The 25,802-nt window shown below is 44.0% G+C and overlaps 3 protein-coding genes, 1 long non-coding RNA gene and 4 other non-coding genes across 12 annotated transcripts in view; 5 read left to right on the forward strand and 3 right to left on the reverse strand.

The window, feature by feature from the left end:
• Nucleotides 1-1,473, reverse strand: part of LOC135237735 (rho guanine nucleotide exchange factor 19-like) — a 28,437-nt gene extending 26,964 nt beyond the window's left edge. Inside the window, exon 1 of one of the 2 annotated variants that reach the window (XM_064305127.1) lies at nt 704-1,473. The gene's annotated coding sequence lies outside the window, so the exon portion shown is untranslated. The remainder of the gene's footprint in view (nt 1-703) is intronic. The other variant, XM_064305128.1, reaches the window with a different exon arrangement.
• A 6,196-nt stretch (nt 1,474-7,669) lies between these two features.
• Nucleotides 7,670-7,763, forward strand: trnai-uau (transfer RNA isoleucine (anticodon UAU)). The gene is made up of 2 exons: nt 7,670-7,707; nt 7,728-7,763. It is a non-coding gene; the product is annotated as a tRNA-Ile (tRNA).
• Nucleotides 7,764-8,073: 310 nt separating this feature from the next.
• trnai-uau (transfer RNA isoleucine (anticodon UAU)) lies at nt 8,074-8,167 on the forward strand. Its single transcript has 2 exons — nt 8,074-8,111; nt 8,132-8,167. It is a non-coding gene; the product is annotated as a tRNA-Ile (tRNA).
• Nucleotides 8,168-8,476: 309 nt separating this feature from the next.
• On the forward strand, nt 8,477-8,570 carry trnai-uau (transfer RNA isoleucine (anticodon UAU)). The gene is made up of 2 exons: nt 8,477-8,514; nt 8,535-8,570. It is a non-coding gene; the product is annotated as a tRNA-Ile (tRNA).
• Nucleotides 8,571-8,879: 309 nt separating this feature from the next.
• Nucleotides 8,880-8,973, forward strand: trnai-uau (transfer RNA isoleucine (anticodon UAU)). The gene is made up of 2 exons: nt 8,880-8,917; nt 8,938-8,973. It is a non-coding gene; the product is annotated as a tRNA-Ile (tRNA).
• Nucleotides 8,974-9,130: 157 nt separating this feature from the next.
• Nucleotides 9,131-13,918, reverse strand: cplane2 (ciliogenesis and planar polarity effector 2). 2 transcript variants are annotated; one of them, XM_064305143.1, is made up of 6 exons: nt 13,663-13,918; nt 13,043-13,190; nt 12,493-12,645; nt 12,015-12,139; nt 11,435-11,571; nt 9,131-10,664 (listed from the first exon to the last, which is right to left on the reverse strand). In XM_064305143.1, the coding sequence occupies exons 1-6, from the start codon at nt 13,663-13,665 to the stop codon at nt 10,424-10,426; spliced, it is 807 nt and encodes a 268-aa protein (XP_064161213.1). In that variant the 5' UTR covers nt 13,666-13,918; the 3' UTR covers nt 9,131-10,423. The 2 variants fall into 2 exon arrangements, with proteins under 2 accessions (XP_064161213.1, XP_064161212.1); XM_064305142.1 differs by having other exon boundaries at nt 13,549-13,672.
• LOC135237746 (uncharacterized) lies at nt 13,835-16,968 on the forward strand. Its single transcript, XR_010324901.1, has 2 exons — nt 13,835-13,970; nt 16,689-16,968. It is a non-coding gene; the product is annotated as an uncharacterized LOC135237746 (long non-coding RNA).
• A 1,677-nt stretch (nt 16,969-18,645) lies between these two features.
• si:ch73-15b2.5 (rho guanine nucleotide exchange factor 19) lies at nt 18,646-25,802 on the reverse strand. 3 transcript variants are annotated; one of them, XM_064305130.1, is made up of 14 exons: nt 25,642-25,802; nt 24,860-25,190; nt 24,257-24,437; nt 23,887-23,960; nt 23,545-23,768; nt 23,120-23,280; nt 22,157-22,309; nt 21,909-22,038; nt 21,512-21,586; nt 21,181-21,273; nt 20,733-20,887; nt 20,032-20,196; nt 19,101-19,173; nt 18,646-18,830 (listed from the first exon to the last, which is right to left on the reverse strand). In XM_064305130.1, exons 2-13 carry the CDS (start codon nt 25,164-25,166, stop codon nt 19,104-19,106), a joined length of 1,788 nt encoding a protein of 595 aa, XP_064161200.1. In that variant the 5' UTR covers nt 25,167-25,190; nt 25,642-25,802; the 3' UTR covers nt 18,646-18,830; nt 19,101-19,103. The 3 variants fall into 3 exon arrangements, with proteins under 3 accessions (XP_064161200.1, XP_064161199.1, XP_064161201.1); XM_064305129.1 differs by having other exon boundaries at nt 20,697-20,887; XM_064305131.1 differs by lacking the exon at nt 20,733-20,887.

A 25,802-nucleotide genomic window follows, 5' to 3' on the forward strand; every position in this document is an offset into this window, starting at 1 on the left:
CACACATACACATACACATACACATACACACACACACACACACACACACACGCAAACATACCCAAACACACAAACACACACACAGACACACACACAGACACACGCACACACACACACAAACACACACACACACACCCACACACACACAGACTTTTAACTCCCTGCACAAAATTGAATATGCAGATGTGTTTCAAAACACAGCTATGCGTTTCATCTTTCCCAGCATGGACCACCCTCCCCCATCAAGCCCACTGAAAGCACACGAGGAAACCTCAGCTTACACCACTTTAATATCACACACCCAGCCAGCATGTCCATCTCACAGGCAGTCTACCTGCTCCAGAGAACATTCAAAACAGAGTTATTAGAAGGACAGAAACACTGTGCTGAACCTACACAGAAAGCACAACTCCCAACACAAACCAGTCCAATACACTCCATCATCCCCTCGCTATCGCTAAAGCAACTTATGTCAACAAATGGGCCACATGACTAGCCACCAAAGCTAACAAAGCACGCCAGAGATCAAAAAGTAGCTCAGTTCCAGCAGGTGAGCACCAGCTCGCAGCGGCGCTCAGAATGATAGTTACGACACATCTTTCAATGAGCCGGACAGTTTTTTCCCCCCACTCGGTGCATGTAATTAACACATGCAGTAAGAGGAGTAAGAACAGCCTGTCCATGTTACGGTACGGTATACTACCTCATAGAGGGTGACTTCCTCTGGGCCGGGCAACAGTCTGCAGCAGAGTGGGATTCTGGGTCATCTGATGGACTGGCTGGGGTGCTGTGTTATCCATGACTGCCCCGTGGCGTCCGCTGCTCTTCCTCTCCACTCCTCTTCCTCCTCCTCCTCTTGCTGCCAGTGCACCAGCTCCCGGTCGCGGAGACCAGACGAGACGGAGCAGTCCCCTGTCCCTGCGCACGCTTTCGCTCCTCGCCAGCCCTCCTTCCAAAAAAAAAAAGAGAAAAAGAAAAAGCCAAAACAAGGCAAAAAAAAAAAAACTGCTAAGAGCCGCTCGTCCGGTCCGGTTTCTCTCTGAGTGGATTCCCTTTCTCCGTCTTCCTGTCTTTATTCTCCCTCTCCTCTCACGGCTCTACTGGCAAAAACCTCTTCCGAAGACTCCCCCCTTCCATCTCTCTCCCTCAAAGAGTTATTTATTGTTTTATCTGCCTAACACCTGCCAGCAGAGAGAGAGAGCGAGAGAGAGAGAGAGAGGGAGACAGGGAGAGAGGGAGGAAGAAAGGGAGAGAGATATAGGACAGAGCTGCTGTCTGGTAGAAAGGTAGAGCACTGTGTGTGTGTGTGTGTGTGTGTGTGCGCGTGTGTGAGTATGAAGGTCTAGATTCTTGTCTGCCGTTTGCACTGCAAGTACGCAGCACGCAAGAGGGGCGAAAAAGCAGAGAGTGTGATTGTGCGTGTGTGTGTGTGTGTGTGTGTTTCTGAAGGCATCTGATTGGAGAAAGCAAGTCACTGCTAAGACTTGCCCAAGCTCACTTATCCCCCCCCCCTCCCCTCGCTCTCTCTCCAATTTCCCTTTATCAAACACAAAAAAGGGAGAAAACAGGTTCAGCCTGACCAACCTTGCCCCCTCTCGGAGCTGGATAGCAGGGTTGCTGTGTGTCAGCAGCCACTGAACTGAGCTACGTTGTGGTAAAATAAGGCAGCCATCTTAAATCTCTATGAAATTAAAAAAGTACGACTAGATTCTCGTTGGCAGATTCATATCTCTCCAAATACTAAAATATGCGAAAACATACGGGTAAAATCCTGAAGAACGGTGTGTTTTTAGGCGGTTTTATAAAAATTAATGGATTCACACATATGGCACAGCAGGTCCAAACTTTGCACATGCTGTATGTCTGTTTCGGATAGTGGTAAGCAATCATTTTCTTTACAACTGCCGCATAATTAATTTTTTGGCAGCACTACATAAGGCATGTCGAAAATTCTGCACAGAGAACTGAACCGAGTGAGTATTCGTGAAGTATCAACGAATCCCCGCATGGCCCTGTTTCGACACGGCCCTCAGAGAGAGGCGCCCAGGATTGACTCGATCGATTCGACAGCGTCAGCTTTTGCTCTGACGGATCCCTGCGCCGCCGGTTCCTGGCGCCCCTCCTCGGTTCGGCGATCTGTGCCGTTACACGCCGTCCCGACCGCGCCGCGCCTCCTCCCCGCGCCTCCTCCCCGCGCGACCGGGGCCGGCGTCGCAGGTGAGAACCGCTGTCGGCTGCGCATACCTCCGGGCCCCGACATGTACTAACGCACACTTCCTGCAGGCGGAACGGGAGGGAGAGAGGTGCGCGCCGCAATCACAACAATCGCAAACCCGGCAGCGGCAGGACAGCGGAGAGGGAGGAACAGTAGAACTGCCCCCAGGGGTGGGGGGGCATGGAGATAAAACGAAAAGCATTAAAACGGAACACCTGCCCGTTTCTGACTCCTAATAAATCACTGTTCTTTTTTTTTTTTATGGAATGTCTTTTGGGCTTTTTCTTCTTCTTCTTCTTTTTCTGACAGTAAAGTTAACTTCATATTAGGCAGGTTAAGAGGGTCTCTAAATGCTACGATGCCGTAGACTAATGTATCATTATCCGTCTTTATTTCTAAACTCACTCATTTGACTCAATTCACTAGCTCTTTACTCAAAGAGGCAAAATAAACTGAGAGGGATGAAAAGGAGAACTTTAACAAAGCAACCCGTATTTATGAATTGCCTGGGATTACAATGGACTTCATATGAAACGGCACAGTACATTCAGTTTTGCAACACAATGCAAATTCATTTTGGGTCAGGTGATCCATTAGATTCCCTGGAGTTATAAAACAAGTCCATACACACCTGTATATGAAATACCCCTCCCCCTGCCCTAGCAGTGTATACTTAAGGGAATTATTAGGGATCAACTTTGGGCTCACATTCCTGGTCTGGAGCAGCCTGCAGACAGCTGGGGGGGTGGAGCTTGGGCCGTGGTGCGCAGGCCAATCAGACCACGCCTTCTGCTACAATTAACTCAACTAGGGACACACGATTTCACCCAACTGCCACTAAATCTGCAAGGAGGAAGAAACATTTGCAATCCATACTGCTCAAAAAAAGCGTGCACACACTCACACACACATGCAGTCACACAAACAGACACGCACATGCACACACACACACACACACACACACACATGCACACACACAAACAGACACAGACACACACACTGACACACGCACACACAGATGCATACACACACACACACATACACATGCACACACACAAACAGACACACACACACACACGCACAGGCAGTCACACAAACAGACACAGATGTACACACACACACACACACGCACAGGCAGTCACACAAACAGACACAGATGCATACACACACACAAGCAAAGGGGGAACTTCCCATTATTGTAGTGGCCTCATCGTTTTATTTCCATTTGATGTAATATCCTGAATATCACTGCAGCTAAGCAACGGCTTTATCACCCCAGGTCCTCCTGCTTCCTCTGTGCCAGTTAGCCCACTATACTCACTTCTGCATGACAACTTTTACCAGAATATCTTCCAAGAAGGCTCATGCTCTTTAATAAGTAGCGACACGCAAATTAATGTTTTTCCCCCATAAAATGGTGTAAATAAAGAAGCCAATGTGATCCCTTTAAAATTTTTCTCCCCGCCCCCCAAATGTAGCTTCTATTTGCGGCCCCTGGCAAATTAGAGAGTGGCGCATCAACACAATCGCACGGGTGTAATTTCACTTAAATCGCACATGCACGCACACGCACGTGCGCACACATACACACTGCCCTCTGATCTGGCCCATTCTAAAAAGGAAGGACTGAATTGCCATGTTAAATAGGGGATGTATTTCTACACGAACCAGCATTTCAGCATCATTTGGAGCCAGAGAACTACTTTGAAAAAGCACATCACAATAAACAATCATGCACTCCCAGTCAGAGTTTAGCAACCTTGCAACTCCTAGTCGTTTTAGTAGTATTCACCAGCTCAATAATTAGTCCATCAAGGGTCAGACATAGGCACACATATCACCGGTTTCCCAACTACAATCTCCCAATATTTTTTTTAAATAATGTGAATAAGCACAATTAGCACTTGCGTTGAGCTCAGGGCCGAAGAACTAGATATCCATATTAAATATGAATCTCACTGCAGCTCTGGCTCATGAAGTGCGTTCTGTAGAACCTTTGCTTTGATTTCTGAGGAGTACTGAAAGAGGGAAACCAGAGAGGGCTATACATCACAATACATAAGGACACAAGGGCAGCCAGCATGCACCCAGCACCCATTCAACCACATAGCACAGTGGCACCAAGGTAAATCTGACACACTGTTCCCTCGACCCCAAATGACATCCTCTCTGAAAAAAAGGTGAAATAAAGGCCATGTACCCAAACATAGGCATTAAAGACTGTTGCTTCCGTTGCTTCGTGTCATTATAGTGGTTCACTGGAATTGCTATTTTCACAGGCGCAATCATTCTTTACAAAAAAATAAAATGCTGTACGGTAACCAATGATTACAACTGAGGCTCCTTTAGGGGGGGGGGTGAGTTAAGTGAGTCATCTGATTAAGACGCCATCATTGAGCATGGATGGGCCCCAAGATACGCGCTAGAATCGTGCGAACCGTGCCATTGCCAACGGTGGCCCGTAGCCTCACAGGCTAACACGTAACCAGCGGTAGCATTGCCCAGGATAAGGAGGGTTCAGGCGGCGGATGATTCATATCTCATTCCTCTCTAGCGACCCCTGCTGCTCGGCCGGGAGAATGCCACTAAAGTCACCCCACTAAACTGCACAAGAAGCGACGTCCTTAAATTCATCTGTGCGCGAGCACGACTGGCGGACCGCAGCGTGGAAAGAAGAAGGGCTCAGCATCACAGCAGGTGCATGTCGTGCCCTCCCGAATATACACAACTGGGAAATTCAAAATGGGGAGAAAGGGGGTAAAAAAAGAAAACAAAATAAATGAGGCATCATGTGGATGAATGAACCGACAAGGCAGCTGATAGATGATGAACACAGAACTATAAAAGACAGGCACAGCAGTGAAGTCAAACACTGTCTGAATACAGAGAGGCCAAAACTGTGCCACATCGCTCACAGTATACAATACAGAGCCACTGACTGCACGCAATCCACAGTACAGTAGAGTGTGAGGGTGTAGTCTAGCAGATAACCTTTTCACCCAACAGTGTCTCAGTCACAGCTGCAGCTTCAGTTGGATTGATACTTGTAATTCAATCTGGGTTTGCCAAAAAATGTTAATAAACACCTTGACAAGACATGTCAGTGTGGTCGATTGGCAAAATATAAATGCACACTTTGAGGAGATAATTTCTTCATCAGTGAATTACAATAAACTCCAGCTGGCGAGAAATCAGAAAAACACTGCCCTGAGGTGATGGGTTTGACATCTGTCGAAAATTACAAGATACTGGGCGGGGACGGGCAATGCCTTCCAGTGCCATTTGGTTCCTGCATATTTTAAAGCTTATTAACAATCAGAATTTATTATCTAATTTTATTTTTATTAAGCAGTAACATTGTTCGGCTGGAGGTTACTTTATGTTCCACAATTGTCTTGCAGTTTGCAATCGTGTACCATCAACAAATCTGGATCTTTAGGGAGGCAGTCCTGCATCAGAACTGAACGCAGGACTTGAACCTGCAACCATCTCGCTCAGCTTCTAGGGTACCTGCATCAAACATAACCCTTTGATGGGCAGGTTCTTTGGAATGTTTTTTTTTCCAAAACTCTTAAGTCAGTGTTCTAGAACTCCACTGCTTTCAATCACCAGTACTCATTGTTACATCAGCATTAGGATGTTCAGTTAAGAATCTAATCTAATCAGTTCGGAACATTCAAATCACATACCGTACCTCTGAAGTAACCAAAAACTGATCACAAAGGGTGGGGGGGGGATTTGGGGTGCTGCAGCCTGGAGCTTGTCAAACCCACTTAAAAATCTTAAGCTGTAAACTTCACCTCCCATAAAGCTTGCTGATATATGTTTGGAGAAGCCCTGCCTTTTGATGAATGTGATGGTAAATCAATGTCAGTTAGGCCCGCAGACACCGAAGGAGGCTGGCTAAGGCCTTCCTCATTATATAGCTGTTCGTTCTTTTTCACTTCAATTCACGTATGTGCACCAAACTAAAGGTAGCTAAACAAACAGCAAACAAATAGTTTATCTCAGGCACAAGGATAGACCAGTGAATATTTAAGTGACGGAGAATCGATCTGGCACCCATAAGGCACAGAGGGAGTTCTGGACTCTCTCTTGCTGTGCCTGGCTGAGGTGACTTGCAGCCAAAAGAACCCAAGTGAACTGAATCTGACCCAGGCCCCTGGAGTAAATAAGAGAGGGGCTTCACAGACCAGTGATTTAACAGGAGATGGCAGGGTCAGGGAGAGAGAGAGAGAGGGACCCGCGAGAGCTTTTAGCAGAGTATCGGCTCAACAGGGTGGCCCAGCGCCCCATGAAGCAGCTTTACATTGGTGTTCCTGTGCTCCTGTTCACCAGCTGTGTGTCCTGATGCAAGGAATTCTCCAGGCTCAGGAGCAATGGCGCCCCCTAACGGATATGAGGTGTAATTTAGAGAGGAAGACTGATTATAACTGTTCTTTTATTGCTTAAAAAAGCGCAAAAAAAAGTGGACAGTGCCCCTCCAGGGAGTCAAACCTACAACCTGAGCATTACAAGCCCAGTTCCCCAACCATTATAAAAGAGTACTGCCAAACCATGCTGCTGTCCAGAGAGAAAATGGCAGACTCACCACTCCAGGCAGAATCTGCAGAGGACTCAGCCCAATGGGTTGTCAGGCACTGATGGTATGGTGGAACAGGACGTATGTCAATGAGAAACTATAATGTATAGAGGTTTGGATTAGTGTGGAACAGAAAAATAATTATTGAAGAAACAGGCCCACACCCTACAACAGTAGTTACTTAATTTGAATAGCATCTTTTTCAGGTTTTGCAGATCCGACATGTTTGGACAGCAGTTGTTCTCAGGGAAGTAAAACACACGTCCCTTAAGATGACTTCTGAAAAATGTCATACTGGTTTACCAGCCGGAGGCAGGACAAGAAATATCTCTCGCTAAGACGGGGCAAGAAAAGGCTTTTGAATGAATCAAAAAATTCATCTACTTCTGAGCTTGGCCCAATTTATAATATCACATGGGTTAGCTGAAACAACCTTATAAAAAAATTATTAAACAGTTGTTTTTGTATAATCCAATACAGCTGGGCTACAGGGGTTCCATTTCCAACTTATACCATGGTCAAACATGTCACAACCCATCGCATGTCTGTCATCAAGTTAAATAATACCATTTGTACAATTTTATCAAATATTTTGAATAGCACTACATCTGTTCTTTCAATGAAGGGGTTCGTGCTTCATTGCTCACCGAATCCTGAAATATTCCTGTTAGCGTTTCATTTATGGATTTAGCATCCCCCCGACCACCCTGACTCGACCGGCCCACCCACCCCCCAAAAGGTATTCCCAACAAGCACAAGCACATCATATCCTAGATTCAGCTTCAACTAAATTCTATATGAAATGAAAAATCACCTTACATTGAAACGTTCCCTCAACCACACTATCCCAAGCTTCAGAGAGACGCTCAGAAGCTCCAGTAGCGCAATCGGTTAGCGCGCGGTACTTATACAGCAGTATGCAGTGAAGCGATGCCGAGGTTGTGAGTTCAAGCCTCACCTGGAGCATGAGATTTTAATAATAAATCTGTGTGTTATCATTACAGCACAGAGGGTTGTCTTAAAAAGTACATATGTAACCAGCCAACATGACCTAAAATAGAGAAACCTGCTCACATAGGATTATGAATAACATTTTCTTGGGAGATGGTAGGGTCCAGCCTGGCAAGAAAATTCTCATCAAGAGTGGACACAAAAAGATCACAGCAAATTTTCACTAAAAGATTAAATACATGTTAGTAAGTGTGTGAGTCAGGTTTATGTGCTGGTTCTTAGAAAAGAAGTAGGGGAAGAATTAAAACCCCCAAAACACACACAAGCTCCAGTAGCGCAATCGGTTAGCGCGCGGTACTTATACAGCAGTATGCAGTGAAGCGATGCCGAGGTTGTGAGTTCAAGCCTCACCTGGAGCATGAGATTTTAACACATCTGTGTGTGTAAACATTACAGCACAGAGGATTGTCTTAAAAAGTACATATCTAACCAGCTAACATGCTTTAAATACAGAAACCTGCACGAGCAGGATTACTATGTATTATATTCTCTTTGGAGATGGTAGGGTCCAGACTGGCAAGACAATTTTCATCAAGAGTGGACACAAAAATCACAGCAAATTTTCACTAAAAGATTAAATACATGTTAGTAAGTGTGTGAGTCGGGTTTATGTGCTGGTACTTAGAAAAGAAGTGGGGGGGAAATTAAGACCTCCTGAACACACGCAAGCTCCAGTAGCGCAATCGGTTAGCGCGCGGTACTTATACAGCAGTATGCAGAGAAGCGATGCCGAGGTTGTGAGTTCAAGCCTCACCTGGAGCATGAGATTTTAACACATCTGTGTGTTATCATCACAGCACAAAGGGTTGCGTCAAAAAGTACATATCTAACCAGCCAACATGCCTTAAATACAGAAACCTGCACGAGCAGGATTACTATGTATTATATTCTCTTGGGAGATGGCAGGGTCCAGACTGGCAAGACAATTCTCATCAAGAGTGGACACAAAAAGATCACAGCAAATTTTCACTAAAAGATTAAATACATGTTAGTAAGTGTGTGAGTCGGGTTTATGTGCTGGTTCTTAGAAAAGAAGTGGGGGAAGAATTAAAACCCCCAAAACACACACAAGCTCCAGTAGCGCAATCGGTTAGCGCGCGGTACTTATACAGCAGTATGCAGTCGAGCGATGCCGAGGTTGTGAGTTCGAGCCTAACCTGGAGCATGAGATTTTAACACATCTTTGTGTGTAAACATTACAGCACAGAGGATTTTGTCCAGTTAGTTAGTTGGTTAGTCTCTGAATTTTTTAGTTCAGAGACTAACCAACCTACATGACAATAAAGGCAGTTGGAGTCCTGCTCAGGAACAGGATTCCATGATACAGCTGTGTAAATGGACACTGTATTTTTAAAAAAGGATAAAAATCTGTCACTGGGGAAAAGAGCGTCTGCTAAATGCCCATAATGCAAAGAAGGAACTTGTAGACTCTAAAAGCATCTACACAGACCACAGATGAGAAAAAGAAAACTTTCCCCCTTGCACACACAACACACTTAGACACCCTACAAACACCACAATAGTTTTTCAAAAAGCACCGCCAAAACATCTATTCTATATTTTAAAATCCAGTTTTATTAGTCTTCTGTCATACAATTCATCCACAAATAACTTTATTATTTTCAAGTAAAGTTCCTGTTAAACAGAAAAACTCCTACACAGGGTAACCAGAAGGCTCTTATTTGGGCAAGCAAATTAGCATTTTCTGAAGTGGGGATTTAGATTTTTCCCCCCAATAAACCATTGTATTCCGAAACTTGACTCCTTTTTCAATATTGCTTGTAATATTACGCACCTATTAATTATATTTAGTGTTTTTATATTATTGAATGTTCCATAGATATAGAGCACTTTGAGATGTACTACTCCTGAATTTCAATTTACTAAATGAAGATTAGAATTATATTATTATTATTGATCTGAAGCATGCGTTCAAACAATGACCAAACCAGCACACGTACAACAGCAACAATTTGCCAGATGTATATTTTAAAGCAAAAGTTCAGCCAAAATATTTCAAATTTCCCTTCCTAGCTCAGAAATGTTCAACAGATTCAACATGGTCAGGCTCTCATGCTGTGATGGCAGCAGATTCCAATCTGCCATTTACTGGATTTTGACCCAAAATGGATGCCAGTGGGAGAGCAACCATCTACACTTCAGATTACACTTCTCCTCCATTTATCCCATTTCTTTCTGTATTAATCAGCTGATGAAGTGCTGTTGACAGGGATTTGTGAATCCACCATGAAACAGGGAGCGTAACTACTACCAAAGTACAAAGGCAGGTTTACAAGTGTTGCTTATGTTGCATGAGCACCTAGAGCTACCAACACTAGCTAAGATAGCAAGTTTCCGGCTAGAAATTCTCAAGAATTAGAAAGTTTAATTTTAGAGTGAACTATCATTACTGAAGTTTGGGGCTAAATTTTTGTCACAGGAAGACTGAATCCATTTAACCCAAACAGACCACTCTGTTCCTCCCAACCCAACCATGGGAGGAACAGAACAGTCACATTTTCCCTGAGCAGCACAACCGCACACATGCACAGTTTGTTCCCACATACTGAAGGCCACTGCACAGCAAAGTTCGGTTTGAAACGCACAGGCAGCGGTCAGGTTCTGGTCATGCTCCCGGTCTCTGTCCCGGTCCCGGTGACCGGGCTGGGGCGCGCTGCCCCAACCGCCATGCAGTCCTGGTGCCACAGGCCCTCTGCCAGGGCATTGAGGAGGGGGCCAACCTCCCCAAACCCACCAACCACATCTGCCCCCATGCGGAACACGGGCAGCCCCCACACTTCCTGGAACTTTCTGACGTCTTGATCGGTTACGTCCGTGTGCATGAAAAGGTCAAATCTGACAGAGCAGATAAGGACAGAAAATTTTGTTTTAAGACATTACAGACAAAACAATAAAAGAACAGAGGCAGGTGGGCGGAGCTTCAGGGGGTAAAATAATGAAGGTCTTTAGCCAAGTAAGCAGGATGCGTGGGTTATGTATTCTGGTTTTCAAATACTGACTCATGTGGTGCATATTTTCCCCTAATTTCAATGAAATCTCAAGTTTTCACTGCCCACTATTCCCTTGCACAACATATCATGAACTTCCAAGCAATTCAGACAATTCCTCGAACAGATACAGGTTGTTCATTTTTTTCAAAATGTATGCTGAATTCAACTGATACTGTTATGATATGTCTGCTCATTTACAATGATATTCAGAAAAAGAAGATTTTCAGAAATGGTGGAAGCTGGTAAATGCATTTTTAACTCTATAAAGTCTTTCAGAACTATTTTAGGGTTGCACCACCCAACCCGTCCAGACATCTGAAAGGTAATATAAGCATTTCAAACGCTCACTCAGTAACACAAAGCACCACTGCCAACTAGCAAAATAAGGTTTGTAGGCAAGTGTAAGGCAAGTATAAAGCAAGTAAAACAGGTATGAATGACTGGTCTCAAAGCAATGGGAATTACATATACACTGTAACTGATGACACAACAGAGATTTGACTATTAATGTGGACATCACTTTTTGTCATATCCCTTACTTTGATTTACTTTCACATTTCTGGTAGTGACCAAAAGATTCAGGAAACTCCAGCATAACTGCATTTTAAAGGATACTTTGTACCCACCACCAACTTCACGATGTTGTCTGAAGGTTCAGAGCTTCGAGCAATCTGATTGGACAGATCTTCAAAGGAGGCCCGGTCTGTGAAGGAGAACAGGAAGAGAATGGCGTCCACCTGCTCCTTGCAAGACTAAAAAAAAATAAAATAAAATAAAAACAATAATATAAATAATTCCATCACATTCCTGACAAAAATTGTAGTTGCACAATAAGCATGTCAAACTATGGAAGAGAACTCTGCCCATCACTGCTGCCCTCCTTCCAGTTAGCTCTGCTGTCGTACCATGCAGTTCTTCCTAGTCAAACTGACTACATTACCCAGCACCATACAATGGGCTTATACACCCATAAACCTCCCTGTTGCCGTTGCTTGAACCTAAATCTCGTTATCTTCGCTGCCACCATTTTGTCTGCCCAGTATCTGCCAAGATTGAACGGCTGCCATCCCCTGAGTTCCAATCCACCCAATTGTTTCTCATTCAGTTTCTTCAGAGGAGTTTTCATTGCCACTGTCGCCTATGGCCGGCCAGCGGTACACCTGCGACCTCATTGTGTGCGACCTCAGCAACATACCGGGAGAAGGTGGTCGAACCTGCGCAGGGCGTTCTCCCCACAGTCCCACAGCTGCAGCCGGAAGAACAGCACCTGCCCGTTATCTCTCAGCTTCACTGGCCAAAACACCACTGTGGTCTCAATTCCTGCAAAACCACACACGCTCTGGTCTTCCTACCAGCGCCCAAAATCAGAACCCTCAATCCCCACATGCCCAACTGTACCCGTACAGTGCACAAGACACTGCACAAAATATGAAACTATAATGTGCGTAATCTTTGCAAAGATTTTGCGAAACATAGTTGTTTTCAGATCATCTGCAGTTTATCTACGATCTCGTGATTTTGTGAATTATTCAGCTTAGTTCATAGCAAGCACAATCGGATTCTAGAGTCTGTGCATTGATGCCCTTTTTATAAGCGCCAATATAGTTTTTTCCAACTCGCAATTTCTTTTTATCTACTAATGCAAATATACAGATAATCTAACACGTACTCACCAGTGGTCTCATAGTGCATGTTCGGAATGTCCAGGCCAGCAAGCCGGGCAGCAAGAGCAGTCTTCCCCACACCACTCTTCCCTGAGATAAAGACCTTGTACCGAACAATATCAACACTCAGGTGAGGTGGCAGCACTGGAGCTTCAAGGAGACCTTAAAAAAACAAAACATAAATAGCACTGTAACACCATGGGTCATTTGTAGTGCGTTTAAGCTCGAGTTTAAACCACTATACCACAGAACCGCATTTCAACTGGAATACTTAATCCTTATTCCACCGTCTTGGACAGCTCCAACAGTTGTTATGCCGTTCTGTGGTCTAAAGGTTTAAATTAAAATCATCACCTAACACTTTATGATACTCAAGTCACAAATGAAAGTTGTCCTTACATCTATGGTGCACAATTTTTACTTAATTAAGTAATACAAACATATAAGGTGAGTGGGTTCTTGCTCCTCTGGTAAGGATGCAAAGAGGTACGCAGACATTTAAAGTGCACATGATAAGTTCTAGCAAGAGTACTAATATGCACTGAAGGGCTCCGCATACCAAAAAGCCTGCGTTGCTTCTTGTTTTTTATTCGGTTGAAGTACTCCTTGCTGTCAGCAGACCGGTACCAGTCGATGAGTATGACTGATCCTGGTGGGGGCGGCGGGACCATCCTGAAACTCGCCTCTAGTTCGGCGTTTTCTCTTGACTTTAAATATATGCCAACATGAACGTACAGACGTCAGTATCATTCATTTGCATGCAATATTTTCTCGGTTACAAATGATGAAGTAGTGTAGAGTATCAATAGTGACGTGCGATACCTGTAAAGTAGTACTATGCACTTATATTCTACAGTCGAATTGCTTCACTATGTTCGGAATACTTTTAGATTTTGTATACGCAGAAACGCAATACATAGTTCGTATGCAACAAGTAGGACTATGTCTATATTTAATTCGTATAACATTACCTAGTTACTATAAATAGCAAAAAGTTAAACTAGCGATTTTTTCATTTATAGCCTACTAAACAAGGAGACTGCATTGCCTCAGCAAGTTAATCACCTCGTATAACATCAACGCATTTCGAAACAAAAGCTCAGTTTTGTATTATTTTCTGTTTGTTTTTTTCATTCAGTGATCGCTAAGGACAAGTCCTCAATATTTATTTGCACTCACCATAGACACCACCTGAGCCCGTGTTGTGTTTTTCTTTATGACCTCATCAAATCGCGACGTGTTTTCCTTGAGGAAAGTGTTTCCCAATGAAAGACCAAACTCTAAGCACAAACAATAAAGTAGCGTACATTACATGGCAGTTTACTCAAAGGGAGACATGGCAGTCTTCAAATATCGCGGTAGAGATCCACGCGTTAAACTAGTGCATTAAAATGAAAAGACCAAACTCGGCGCCGCTACACGAACCGAATTCAACCAAGCAGCGTTCCCATCGTGTTGACCAATGCAACTACGGGGCGTGGTTTTCGGTAAGTTTTGTTGAATGACGCCTTCGTTTCAAATTTCATTAGATTTTAGCTAATTATTCATTATTCACATTGAAACAGAACACAAAACAAATTATTGCAAATTGGTTGAACAGTTTATGGTCTGTTCGAAAACTGGTAGTTCATTTTGGTTTGTCTTGAGATTTCAACATGAGTATGAGAGATGCCTTAAGGAAAGGCTAAATGTTCATGGCCGTTTTTATAGGCCATTTCCAATGAATAGGCTAAGTATTTATTCTAACATCTATTTTCGCCATTACAGGCAGATTCATGTTGTATTTTTTTATTTTATGCACTGTGATGAGAAGCATTAACTAGTTCATGCAATGTCAGAACACACACGCATACACACACACACACAAATTGTAATTCTTTTTTATTTTTTATCACCGTACATTTATCTTAAAAAATATTTTCCTTTAATCTGTACTGAGGCAAAAGTAAGATGTCTCCTGATGGCTCCCTGTTCCTAGCTGGTTATGTTCATTTACAACTTCAGAGCTGAAATCCAATGAGTGAGGAATGTCTCAATCTGTTGATGAGAAAGGTCTACATTAATGCTCGCACTGAAAAGCCACTGTGGACAGAATGAACTACAGAAATCTTCTAATTGGGAATACAATTCTGCACACAGAAATATTACAAAGAAACCACTAAAGGTAGTGGCCTGATAACATCAAATGTCAAATCCTGGGGCACCGTGTGCTTTTTAAACGCTTCTGTTCTGTTATTTATTGTTGTCTCTCAAATTTGTAATACCTGCAAAACAACATAGTCCCTTGAAGTAATACTGTTTTGCAGAACAAACAACGGCAGCGCAGTTATGGAGTTTGGTAAGAAATAAGCATTTCAAGGCTTCCTAGAATTGCCTTTCTCTAACAGTACCATCGCTAGCTGCCCATCGGTGTCCTCTGGGTGGACAGGATTCTGGCGACCAATCTGAGACCGCTCGCACACATTTCGGTACAGATTCAAGCAGGCCATCCTTGTTTTCCCAAAGAAAATGGTCTGCTCCGCTGCCGTTTTCTGAATACTGCTCCATGTCCTCTCCTTAACAGACAAACAGAAAACAGGGTATACACATGTGTATCATCTAAGGAAGCCAAGGCTCATGCATCTGAGCATGATGCACTTTTGGTTACCTCCTACTTCCAACCATGCTTTACCACATCATCCCTCCAAAAAAAAACAAGTATTATTATTTTATCAATGCCAACTCGTTAGTGTTCGTTCATTGCTCTCTCTCCATTGTCCTTTATTCATTGCTCTCTCTACATTGTCCCATTTCCTTTCAGCCATATTTCACTCTCATCCATTTTCCAGCTCTCAGTCTCACTCATTCTGTTCACCTCAAATGGGCTTCACCAGCATCCATGTTCTTTTTTTGGTAAATGGTAAATGGACTGCATTTATATAGCGCTTTTATCCAAAGCGCTTTACAATTGATGCCTCTCATTCGCCAGAGCAGTTAGGGGTTAGGTGTCTTGCCCAAGGACACTTCGACACACCCAAGCCAGGGTTTGAACCGGCAACCCTCCGACTGCCAGACAATCGCTCTCAACTCCTGAGCCATGTCGCCCCATTTTTTCTCCCCTAAAGACCATTACTTCTGTGTCCGTCTTACCCAATGCATAAGATTCTGCTGCGCTTCGTCCAGTTGCCTCTGGTATTGCGCCGTTGTACTGGTCAGGTGCATTTTGACATCGCTGCTCTCTTTGGTTAAACTGTCCAGATGGGCCCGGGCCTCCCGGATCTTTTCTTGGCCCTGATGGGTAAGTTTTCGAAGGTGTTCCCTGGCCAAGACCAGCGTCTTAAAGCGAGACATCACCCGTCGTGCTTCCTGAACCCATGTTGGACAAGAATGAGAAAGTCATCCATGGGAAAGTGAATCGTGCCAGATTAACCGTCTCTGTCTCCCATCCAACCTCTTCCCACGCAAAAAAAATAAATTGTAACCTACGACATTGGTGGCCTGCACAAATGTATCCATGTACTGGCTGTAGACCGCATATCTCTGCATGCGTTTCTCCAGCTGGTCTCTCTCCTCAGTGAGCTCTCCGATCTCCTCTTCAAGGTCACTTACGTCTACCTCCCTCACGGCGATCAGCTGCTTGTCGTGTTTCGCTTTTCTCGTGGCCGCTTGTTGATCTGCATCTTTTATCTGAGCGACAGGAAGAGGTTCCGAGACTGTTCACACTCTTGAGTGGGGTATATTTTATGGCTTGATGAGCACCACAGAAATTCTCAGTGTTACCCCCTCATGCGTTCCCACCTTCAATGCCCTCAAATCTTACAGAAGTTGCTTGAAAATATAATTCTGACTAGATACTAGTGTTTAAAATTAGTTATGTATGCCTATGGGCATGATACGCAGATACTAAAAGTTTTTATTCCATGCCTCAGGGCACAATTATAAATTATGCCTTTATCAACTGACCATCGATCTGAATTCACATACTACTCAAAATGCATAGGATATTGGTTTGGGGTTGAAAGAGCTGATCCCTGGATAACATTAATTTTCAGAGGAATTTTATGGATCGACGAATCTAGGGAATGGGACCCTGAATTGACTTGAAACATCCTTTGCATTGTAGGTAAAAAGTGAAAATCTTGCCTTCAAAAACTCTGTGAAATCTTCCTTGCAGTCCTTCATTCGCTGCATAGTTTTCTGAAGATTTTCCTTGTGTTCTTCCACAGACAGAAGAGTCAATTCAGATTGCTGACACACAGATGGAGATGGGAAAGGGAGGATTAAAAATAACACGCTAAGACTGCTCTCCAGCTTCTTCAATCTGCATAAGCATTACATTGCCTTACCAAACTATCTACCAGCCTAAATGATGGTACAACACAATGACAAAAATATGGTCTTAGTTTTGATACAAGAGTGATATTATGAGACACTCAATAATTAGAAAATTTCATCAAGAGGGTCTAAAAAGATGATAATTGCTGAAATGTCAGATGTCCATGTCTTCCGAGTACAAAATGTTATTTCACATGTACTTGAAATATGCAGAATACTCCGGAATTATTTGACTGAAATAAATGATTGACAGTGTTACTTGGAAGCTGGAGGAAACATAGAACATTAGGCTAATCCATGTTAAATCCAATCTCTCCTCTGCGACAGTGAATTGGACTTAACACTTGATGTTGTGTAAAAAAGAAAATAAAAATAAAATAAATAAATTCCTTTCTGGACAATAAAGGTTTCAGAATACTGTCAAATCTTATTCCAAAATTTAGCTGAGAATGCATGCTTTTTAAACATTTTTGTGGGAAATCACAACCAGTCAGAGCCCTTATCCCTCACCTCCTGCATTCTCAGTTCAACGTCAGCCTCCTCCTCATCCTTCTTTCTCTGCATCAGCTGGAGGGAATACAATGGCAGGTCTTCAGAGGAACCAGGCTCCTGTGAAAGTGATGCCCTGTGTTATGCTGATGCATAATACAACAAGGGGTGCTTTCTAGTTTCCAGACGTTTTTAAGCCAACAAGTTCCTGTAACACTTTTCTCCTACATGCATTTTACAGGAATTATTTGCGGACGCATATGCTACTTTGCTCATGCACGAACTTCGAGATTTGCGATGGCTTTCTGAGAAAAAAATTCAATCATTTCGGATCAACATTCGTATATTTTATCAGAGAAATGTGGTGGTGTTAAACATGTTTGATATATTTTATAATTGGTATAGCCTTACATATTGTTTACATATCAGTAAACCAATTGAATTGCTACATATAGTGAATTGCAATACGATATAATTAACAAATGCTTTTTTTTCTTAGATCAGCGGAGAATGAGTGAAATTTGAGGACGATGTCAGTGAAACGTTTTGCGACGTTTTCCTACTCCCATGAAGTATTTTTACAAGTGCTGTTCATATCGAAATACAAATGTGATCCGAGCACAATTCCGTACCATTTTGAGTTTTCAACGGTCCAAATCAATTGCTAGTCAAATTTGCATGTAGATTTACACTTTCAGGGGCGTCCCAGAAAGACTACGCTATTTATCTGACTCCTTTTGTTCATTTACAACGTCACAATGGCCGGAAACAGCTGACGCAAGTGTGCATATCTATAGTGACGTAGAAATAGAGGTATCGCTCGCTCTAGAGTGGTTGTGACCTCACTTTACTATCATTGAAAGTATTTCAGCGCGAATCTACAATCCACACGTAGTTATAAAGTCACATGTAATGTCAAGATCATTGCAAAGTGACTATCCTATCGGTCATATATCATAGCAGACTTCATTATGATGCCCGAAATTAGTTGATTGTCTTTCGGTAATATCTAATATCACATATACCCAGTGTAATTCCCAAATCTGACCAATAATATAGTTATACGTTAAATGACAATGAAATTCTAATGTAGTGCACTTTTAAAGTTTATATCAACCTACCATTGTCATATACTAAAACCACTTTGATTGGAGATTTGGCTTTCAAAGTACCCTTTAGCCAAGAAGCATGTGACTCTGGGTCACATCCAAGACTTACTTTATTTTTTAAATTCTAAAACACAACTTAAGCTTCACTGAGGAGTGGCCTCAGTAAAGCTTAAGTTGTTTTTGAATAAAACAAATGATTCAATAAAGAATAAATAATTTTATTTATTAAAAATAAACACTAACTCAGTAATAAACATGAAAATAAGTTTTTATTGAGCATTCAGTAACACTGACATAGTAGCTTAGACATCATCAACTAAATAAAACAATAACAGGCTCGAAACAGGCTTACACCTTCAGCTGTTTGGCTGAAACTTGACACGCATTATTCCAATCTTCCAGTAAAGGACATGGGTTTAATATCCTCCAGGAAAGCTGAAAAAAATACACAACAGAACCCAGCCATATAAACAGGTAATTTAGCAGTACAACTGAAATGATCTGTCACTTCCTGTCATATCGTCACTAATCTATCACAGCATGTTCACAGGTAGCATGTCTAACAAGTGCAACATATACCAATTATCGTTTTACTTGGATCTGCCACGCCTAGTTCGACAGGTTGATCCGAATTTCGTGAGCCGGGCACAGCTAGGCTGAACAAATTAAATTTCCATATAGAACACTTCACAGAATACACTGTACCTGTCAGAGGTCCTGCGTATCTATCCCATTGGTCTGTGAGGACAAGGTCATTATCCATGCCTCTCTGTCTGAGCTGCAGACATAAACACGCAAAAACTTGAATGAATATTAGTTTTTTTCTTAACGGAACAGTCTGGCTGAGAAACTGCTACGTCCATGTTCCACCTTTTTTAAAAATACATTTTCACTCATTAACACCCAGTTAACATTGGCAGGGCAGGCCCAGCACCGACACTTCCTCAGTCCATCTAGAACAGGGGTGTCCAACTATTCTCCCAGAGGGCCACAGTGTCTGCAGGTTTTTGAGGTTTCCTTTCGGCTGCCAATTATTGCCTTGGGAACAATGTGTGCGGATCCTTCAGCCAATCAATGACTTAAACCACTCGTGCCGGGACACCCCGAAAACCAGCAGACACTGTGGCCTACCAGGAATAGAGCCTGACACCAGTGATCGAGAACAAGCATGAAGTGTGGCTTCAGTTGCCCTAGACTCAGTCTGCTGAGCTGCACAGTCAAGGGAGTACACTTCCTGTGCAGACAGAACAGGCAGATCACAGGTGCCTGTCAATCAGCCAGAGGCCGATTGGACCTCTATCATTGGCCAATTCTACAACCAGTTGACTGCCAGGCCACTCTGCAGGGCTACCAGCCTCAGTTGGCACCATTATGATTTACTCATGTAACATTTAGAAACATTTCTGTCGCATGTTCTCCCCGTGTTCACTTGGGGGTTTTCTCCCACAGCCCAAAGACATGCAGGGTTAGGCTAATGGAAGAGCCTGACTGTCCTGTAGGTATGAGTGTGTGAGTGAGTGGTGTGCGTGTGTGTAATAAAATTATTCGGGAACCTTTAAGACTGAGAGGCGGAAAAGCACAGCAGTGGTTACACAGGGCTGAAGGGACGGACCGGAGGGAGTGGAAATTCTGGTACCTGGTGTCCGCAGCGAGGATGAGGGCGGTGGGGGCACCGGTGTGGTTCCGTGAGAGACGGAGTAGGAAAGACTCCGTAGGCAGGCCCAAAATTTCGGCTTTCAGCTGCCCCACCCCCACGCGAGCCGGAAACGCAGAGTAGTCCAGCACACTGAACCGTCCCGCTCTGTCAGAGTGCACAACAGGGGAACAGGAAACACTCGTCGACCTCAAAGGAAACCAGGTGAGCTCAGTAACCCAGCAACCGCCAATAATCTAAAGCCTCAACTGCTGACAGTATTATGCTTGGAAGGGGGAAGGGAGAAAAAGGAAGAAAAAAATATATAAAGAAAATGAAAAATTGGTACGGCCCATTTAGAAATAACGGCTTGGCACCGTCTTAAAATTTACAGTATTGCATGTAATCAATTAACAATGCTTTACTGCACACTTTAACGATATCAACATTTCTTAACATATCATATTATCGTATATCTTATTTAACTGATCTCATATCTTATTTTAACATTTACACAAGGCGAAGTGGTTTTATGTAGTGGCAGTATTTTGACTTCTGAAATGCAAGACGACATAAGTGTTGCCAGGACACGTCTCAGCCTAGTCACCTACATAACTGGAAAAACAGAACCGTGCGTGTTTGTAATTTAACCAACTCAGTCTTCTCACATAACTTCACTTTTGCAATATTTCAGAAGATCATACTGCTTGAGTGACAACAGGAGGAGGTCGTTGAAAAGGTGCAGATAGATGTCCTTGAATGACACTATAGATCCGCTGCTGGTGCTCCCTTCCACAATGACCTGTCGCAGGGGACCATCACGCAACAGACGGCGCCCTCTACTGATCAGGGGGATGGACTACAACACCAGAGGCAACAGGAAAAAGATAAGTGCAAGACATGGTAACCGGAGAATACAGAGCATTATGATGAACGTGTGAATCCAGCTCAGCAAATCAGTTTTACAAATTCATTTGCATACGTTCCTTATCCATAGCTTTCCTTTCATTCCCAATCTGCAGGCCTGTACCACTGCAGCAACATCCTCCGTAAGAGTGTGAGAGTGAACAAACGTAATTAAATGAACTGCTTTCAGAGCTACACACTTCCAGCCGGTCTCATTTGAAAGAGGCAGGGCAGGGCAAGAAGCACCTTGACATTGCCGAAATCAACCAGCTTATCCAGGCGCACCAGTTCCTCCGTCTGCTTCATGCGCTGAACACCACTGTCACACTCCGTCACAATCTGGAACAGACGGGACAGGGGAGATGGAGCCAGAGATTGGGGGTAGGGGGGATGGACAAACAAACACGTTCTCCGTTATCGCCACGGTAACAAGGGGATGAGATGACTACGATAACTGACGCATAAGGTCGTCAGTGCGGTTGCCAGTGCAGGTTTAGGCTCAGGCTTGGACCTCTTACACACAGGGCCTGGGTTCCACCTGCCCCCCCTCAGGTCACCTCCACTGGCGTTCCTCTACCTGGTGTACGGCCGCAATGGCTTCCTTCAGAGTGATGGCAGGCCCCGAGTCAGGCGGGGTGAGCTTCAGGACGTTCTGAAATGACAGCGTTGCCTAAATCCCCTGACGCCATTACACCACAAGCATTCTGAAGACAAAGGGGGGAAAATACGCCTTTTTGCTGGACCGCAACAGCTGGGCCAGCCCTATAAACGCAAATGTCTGTGACTGACTGAGTGATGAAGTTGACTGCATTGGTCCGGTAGGCCGAGCATTGGTAGATGTCTTGTAGGCTCCAGCCAGTTTAAACCTAGGAATTTACCCTGGTTCTTGATGAGGACATCAGTGAAACCCACCCTCCTCCCTGCCCGCTCCCCTCAGCGTCCTGACCCACCATCCCAAATCACTGCCACCCCACCTCCAGGATGATGCGCAGACGTGTGATCCTCTGAAAAGGCAGGACCAGGAAGGACTTGAGGCTCCGCCTCTGGCAGACGGGGGCGTCCTCCAGCTTCCTCAGCGCCTCGACGAACTCTCGGTTCCCCCCCCTGTGGGCGCGGGGGTGAGACAGAAAAAAACCAGCTCTGTCAAAAAGCCCTTTAAGCGCAGCAGCGACCTCCTGCCATGGGAACGGAACGTAAGAGAGCGGGAGGACTGGGGACTGACAGCAGGCGGCAGACGAGGGCCTCCTGGTACATCATGTTGGTGACGTAGGGCACGTAGGCGCTACGCAGGGCAGCCCGGTGCTGAAGCACGAGGTCGCCGACCTGCGGGATCACAACGCCGTCTCCCAGGCGACACTCCAGGCTCTGCAGGAACCTGCAAACATCGGATAAACACTCGTTTATCCCTGTACATGGTTATGGAAGACAACAAATAAGCAAAAAAAGAGAACGTTCAAAAAGTTTTCATAGAGACCGCCAAATAACTTAAGTCTACTTAAAGCCATCTGGGGTGTATTTCACAATGCAGGATTGTCGAGATAGTGCAGGAGAACTGCATTGAGTAAAACCCAGAACAACTCTTTTTACTTCAGTCCATGTTCTAGGTTTTGGAGTGTTCTGGGTTATACTGAGGACAGTTACCCAACTGACTCTGTAATCCTGCTTTGTGAAACAAACATTGTTTTTTCCCCAATATCAAATAGCACCCATGGACCAAGGGCCTATTTATAAATTAAAAACAATTACAGGTATAACACGCAACATGCAACCTGTTTGTTTCCAAGTGATTAGGATCTTTTCCGTGTGGGTTTTCAACAGTTTCATTTTCACTGTGACAAGGTTAATTTATTACACCTAGATTTTAGTACACCAGAACATTCAAATGTCAGCGGTGTGATCTGACACAAGAGCAGTTTATACAGCCACTTAACTGTAGACTGAATTGCCCGTACCTATCTCATCTTAAAAGCAATAAATCAAACTACAAAATCAATCATTTTTAGTTTCAGGCAACCCTTCACCTGATCCGACCTGAAGAACTGCGTATGTTCATATGCAAGAACTGCCTGTTCCACCATCACACCTTAACATTGTTTCAGAAGCAACACTCATTACACATGAATAAAAAATGATTATTATTATGGATGCATGTGAGCCAGCAGAGCAGAGGTCACTCCAGTCCCACCTCTCGCTGACCCTCTTCACCTCAGGGAGGTTTGAGAAGAGGATGTGGTGCTCCATTTTGGGCAGGGTGAGTCGCAGCTCCTGTGATCCCAGGAAGTGGCTCACAGCGACCATCAGACTCTTCAGGTAGGAGGCCTCTGACCCAATCATCTCAAACATGGCCTGACATGCAAAGCATACAGGGAAGAGTGGTACAGGGCTCTACAGCAGTCTCCTTTCATCCGCCATTCTGGCTCATAAACATGCTCATACTAGGGTATGGTTTTATAACATTCCTGGGCTTTGACATTGCAAAGTTTTACATTTTACAAAGATGAGAGAAAACTTCAAACACACAAAAGGAAGTTTATGTGGACAAAAACATCCTTCAAACGCATGGTGTTACACAAAAGCCAAACAACAAAAAAAAAATCCCCCCTACTGCACCTCCTGCAAGCGCTTCTCCCTGGCGGTCAGCACGTCCAGTAGGCCACCCTCTCGAACCTCAGGTAGGTCCTGCCACAGGGAGAAGTTGAGGGAGCGCGATCGGGGGACGGGGTCTGCCGAGTCGTGGTGGGGCGGAGTCAGGAAGCCAAAAATATTGGGCACGTCTCGCTTTCTGCTCAGCTCCTCCCTCACACACTGCAGCCAGTAATCCTGGTACAGAGGCACTGGGGGGTGGATGGGAAAAGAAGCAGGGAAAATTCACACAGGAAAACAAGTGGATAGAATAACAAGCAGACAGGCAGGTCCTGAGACAATAACAGCGTAACGTTAAAACCGACTTACAAATATGAATATACTTAGACTGAGGTATTAATGCATCTTCTGGCTTGTCCTCCTCTTTGGTTTCTTCTGCGTCCCTTTAAAAAAAAGGGAAAAGTACTCAGACTGATCTTGAGTCTTGTTCACAAAGATCAACAGATGTACTTAGGTTCAAAGGGGTCGTTTTCACCAGAACTTCAAACAGCCAAAGATGTTTCCCCTAACACCTTTCAAGGGTGTAAGACCACAGATATGTGATCAGAACTTAACCGTACACTCTAATGCTGATGTAACAATCACTGCTGGCAATTGAAAGCAACAGAGTTCTAGAATGTTGACTTGAAATTTTGAAAAACATTCCAAAAAACCTACTCATCAAAGCGTTGGTTCTCACCTTTGCTCTGCTAGGCCCTCTCTGGGTGGTGTAATTTGGAGAGAAGGTTCCCCCTCACTCTGGCCATAGGAGAAGAGTCGGGGCACGGGCGAGGGGACATGTGACCCCTTAATCCACGAATCACAGGCGGCTACAGACCTCAGGGCCGCAGCAATGCCGCCCGCAGGGCTACAGAGTGCCTCTATGAGAGGAGAGTACAGGTGCAATATGAAGCAGGAGGGAAGGAGGAGAGGAGAGTACAGGTGCAATATGAAGCAGGAGGGAAGGAGGAGAGGAGAGTACAGGTGCAATATGACGCAGGAGGGATTCAGAGAGGGAGAGAGATAGGGAGATGGACATCATCCAGTATGACACTATATAAAAAAACTGTACATTCTACTAAAATTACTGGCAAATGGGTTCCCAGAACTTTACCGTATAAATAATGGTAACAATATGTTAAGCATACGGCAGCAGTTTATACAAATTTTAAATATATTAGTGTTTTACCATACATACAGTTATTTACATTTCAGACATTTGCAATTTTACATCTTTGCTATTTAACAAACTAACTGTAAAATTCAAGGACATTTGTTTTACATTGTATGTTTAGACACCCACCCATGAGGTCTTCATAGCTCCCTTTGGCCTCGTCTTCAGAAGGTACTTGCAGTCCAGTCACCTCCAGGTCACCCAGCTCCTCCGAATTCACAGGTGCCCCGTTGTCCAGAGCAGGGAGGTTTCCCTCGGCTTCACAGTGCGTGGCATGATCCGGATATCCACCGTCATCATTTCTCCTTTCAGGGGAACTTGTACCGGCGTGCTGTGCCACTGCCCCCTGCTGGCTACTGCTAGAACTACGATGCCGCATTGCTGCCTGTCGCCTCAGGGTTACAGGGCTTGTGTGTGGCCTGAAGAACACTTCCATTGCCGAGTAAGTGGCACACGCAAACTAAGGTAGCCAGGATAAATAATAGTAACAGGTAAGCAGGCATGCATTCAGATTTACAGCAAAGAAACCTAACAGACAGCTGCTGTGGCTGACTACAGCAAATCCCATCTCATTTATCATATCTATTCGATAGCCAACAGTTCGCATTGTATGTGCGGTTTATGACTTTGAGAAGAACAAAACAATAGCTACTCCATTCCTAATACAGTACATATTTGCAAAACACAATTTGGTCCTTCAAGATTACTCGACTAGTAGTTTTTAGTAGACAATTAGATGTTCAGGCGTCCAATTATAACTGCGTGCAGTGATAGCTCTGGTCTTGGTGTGTTCTCGAGTTTTAATATGCTACATCTCTTTTACCCGCGTAAAACGATGCACTACAAATTAATTCATTGTGAATTGATTCCCCGGTAAACTTATATTAGTACATTATACTTGATGAACTTACCGGTGTCTTTCTTGGCTTTCGATCACAATAAAGGATCTATATGTAATAGGCCTATATGTTTGTTGTCCAACTTGTCCACGTGATCTCATTTTAGTTCATAATTATCCGGTGTTGCACTTTAATACGGTGGCTCTTTAGCGCAAAACTGTTTTGGGGCCCTT

The sequence above is a fragment of the Anguilla rostrata genome, chromosome 13 (genome assembly GCF_018555375.3).
Source record: "Anguilla rostrata isolate EN2019 chromosome 13, ASM1855537v3, whole genome shotgun sequence".
In the NCBI taxonomy this organism is placed as follows: domain Eukaryota; kingdom Metazoa; phylum Chordata; class Actinopteri; order Anguilliformes; family Anguillidae; genus Anguilla; species Anguilla rostrata.

What these genes read in the sequence shown, in the direction of transcription:
- cplane2 (XM_064305142.1), bottom strand. An exon ending in GAAGCAACGCAGGCTTTTTG is followed by an intron (nt 12,646 to 13,042) that starts GTATGCGGAGCC and finishes TGTTTTTTTAAG; the next exon opens with GTCTCCTTGAAGCTCCAGTG. An exon ending in AAGTTGGTGGTGGGTACAAA is followed by an intron (nt 10,665 to 11,434) that starts GTATCCTTTAAA and finishes CTGCTCTGTCAG; the next exon opens with ATTTGACCTTTTCATGCACA.
- si:ch73-15b2.5 (XM_064305129.1), bottom strand. Translation starts at nt 25,166, where the DNA reads ATGGAAGTGTTCTTCAGGCCACACACAAGCCCTGTAACCCTGAGGCGA. An exon ending in GAGGGCCTAGCAGAGCAAAG is followed by an intron (nt 23,961 to 24,256) that starts GTGAGAACCAAC and finishes TTTTTTTTAAAG; the next exon opens with GGACGCAGAAGAAACCAAAG. An exon ending in GCCCTCGTCTGCCGCCTGCT is followed by an intron (nt 22,039 to 22,156) that starts GTCAGTCCCCAG and finishes CCGCGCCCACAG; the next exon opens with GGGGGGGAACCGAGAGTTCG.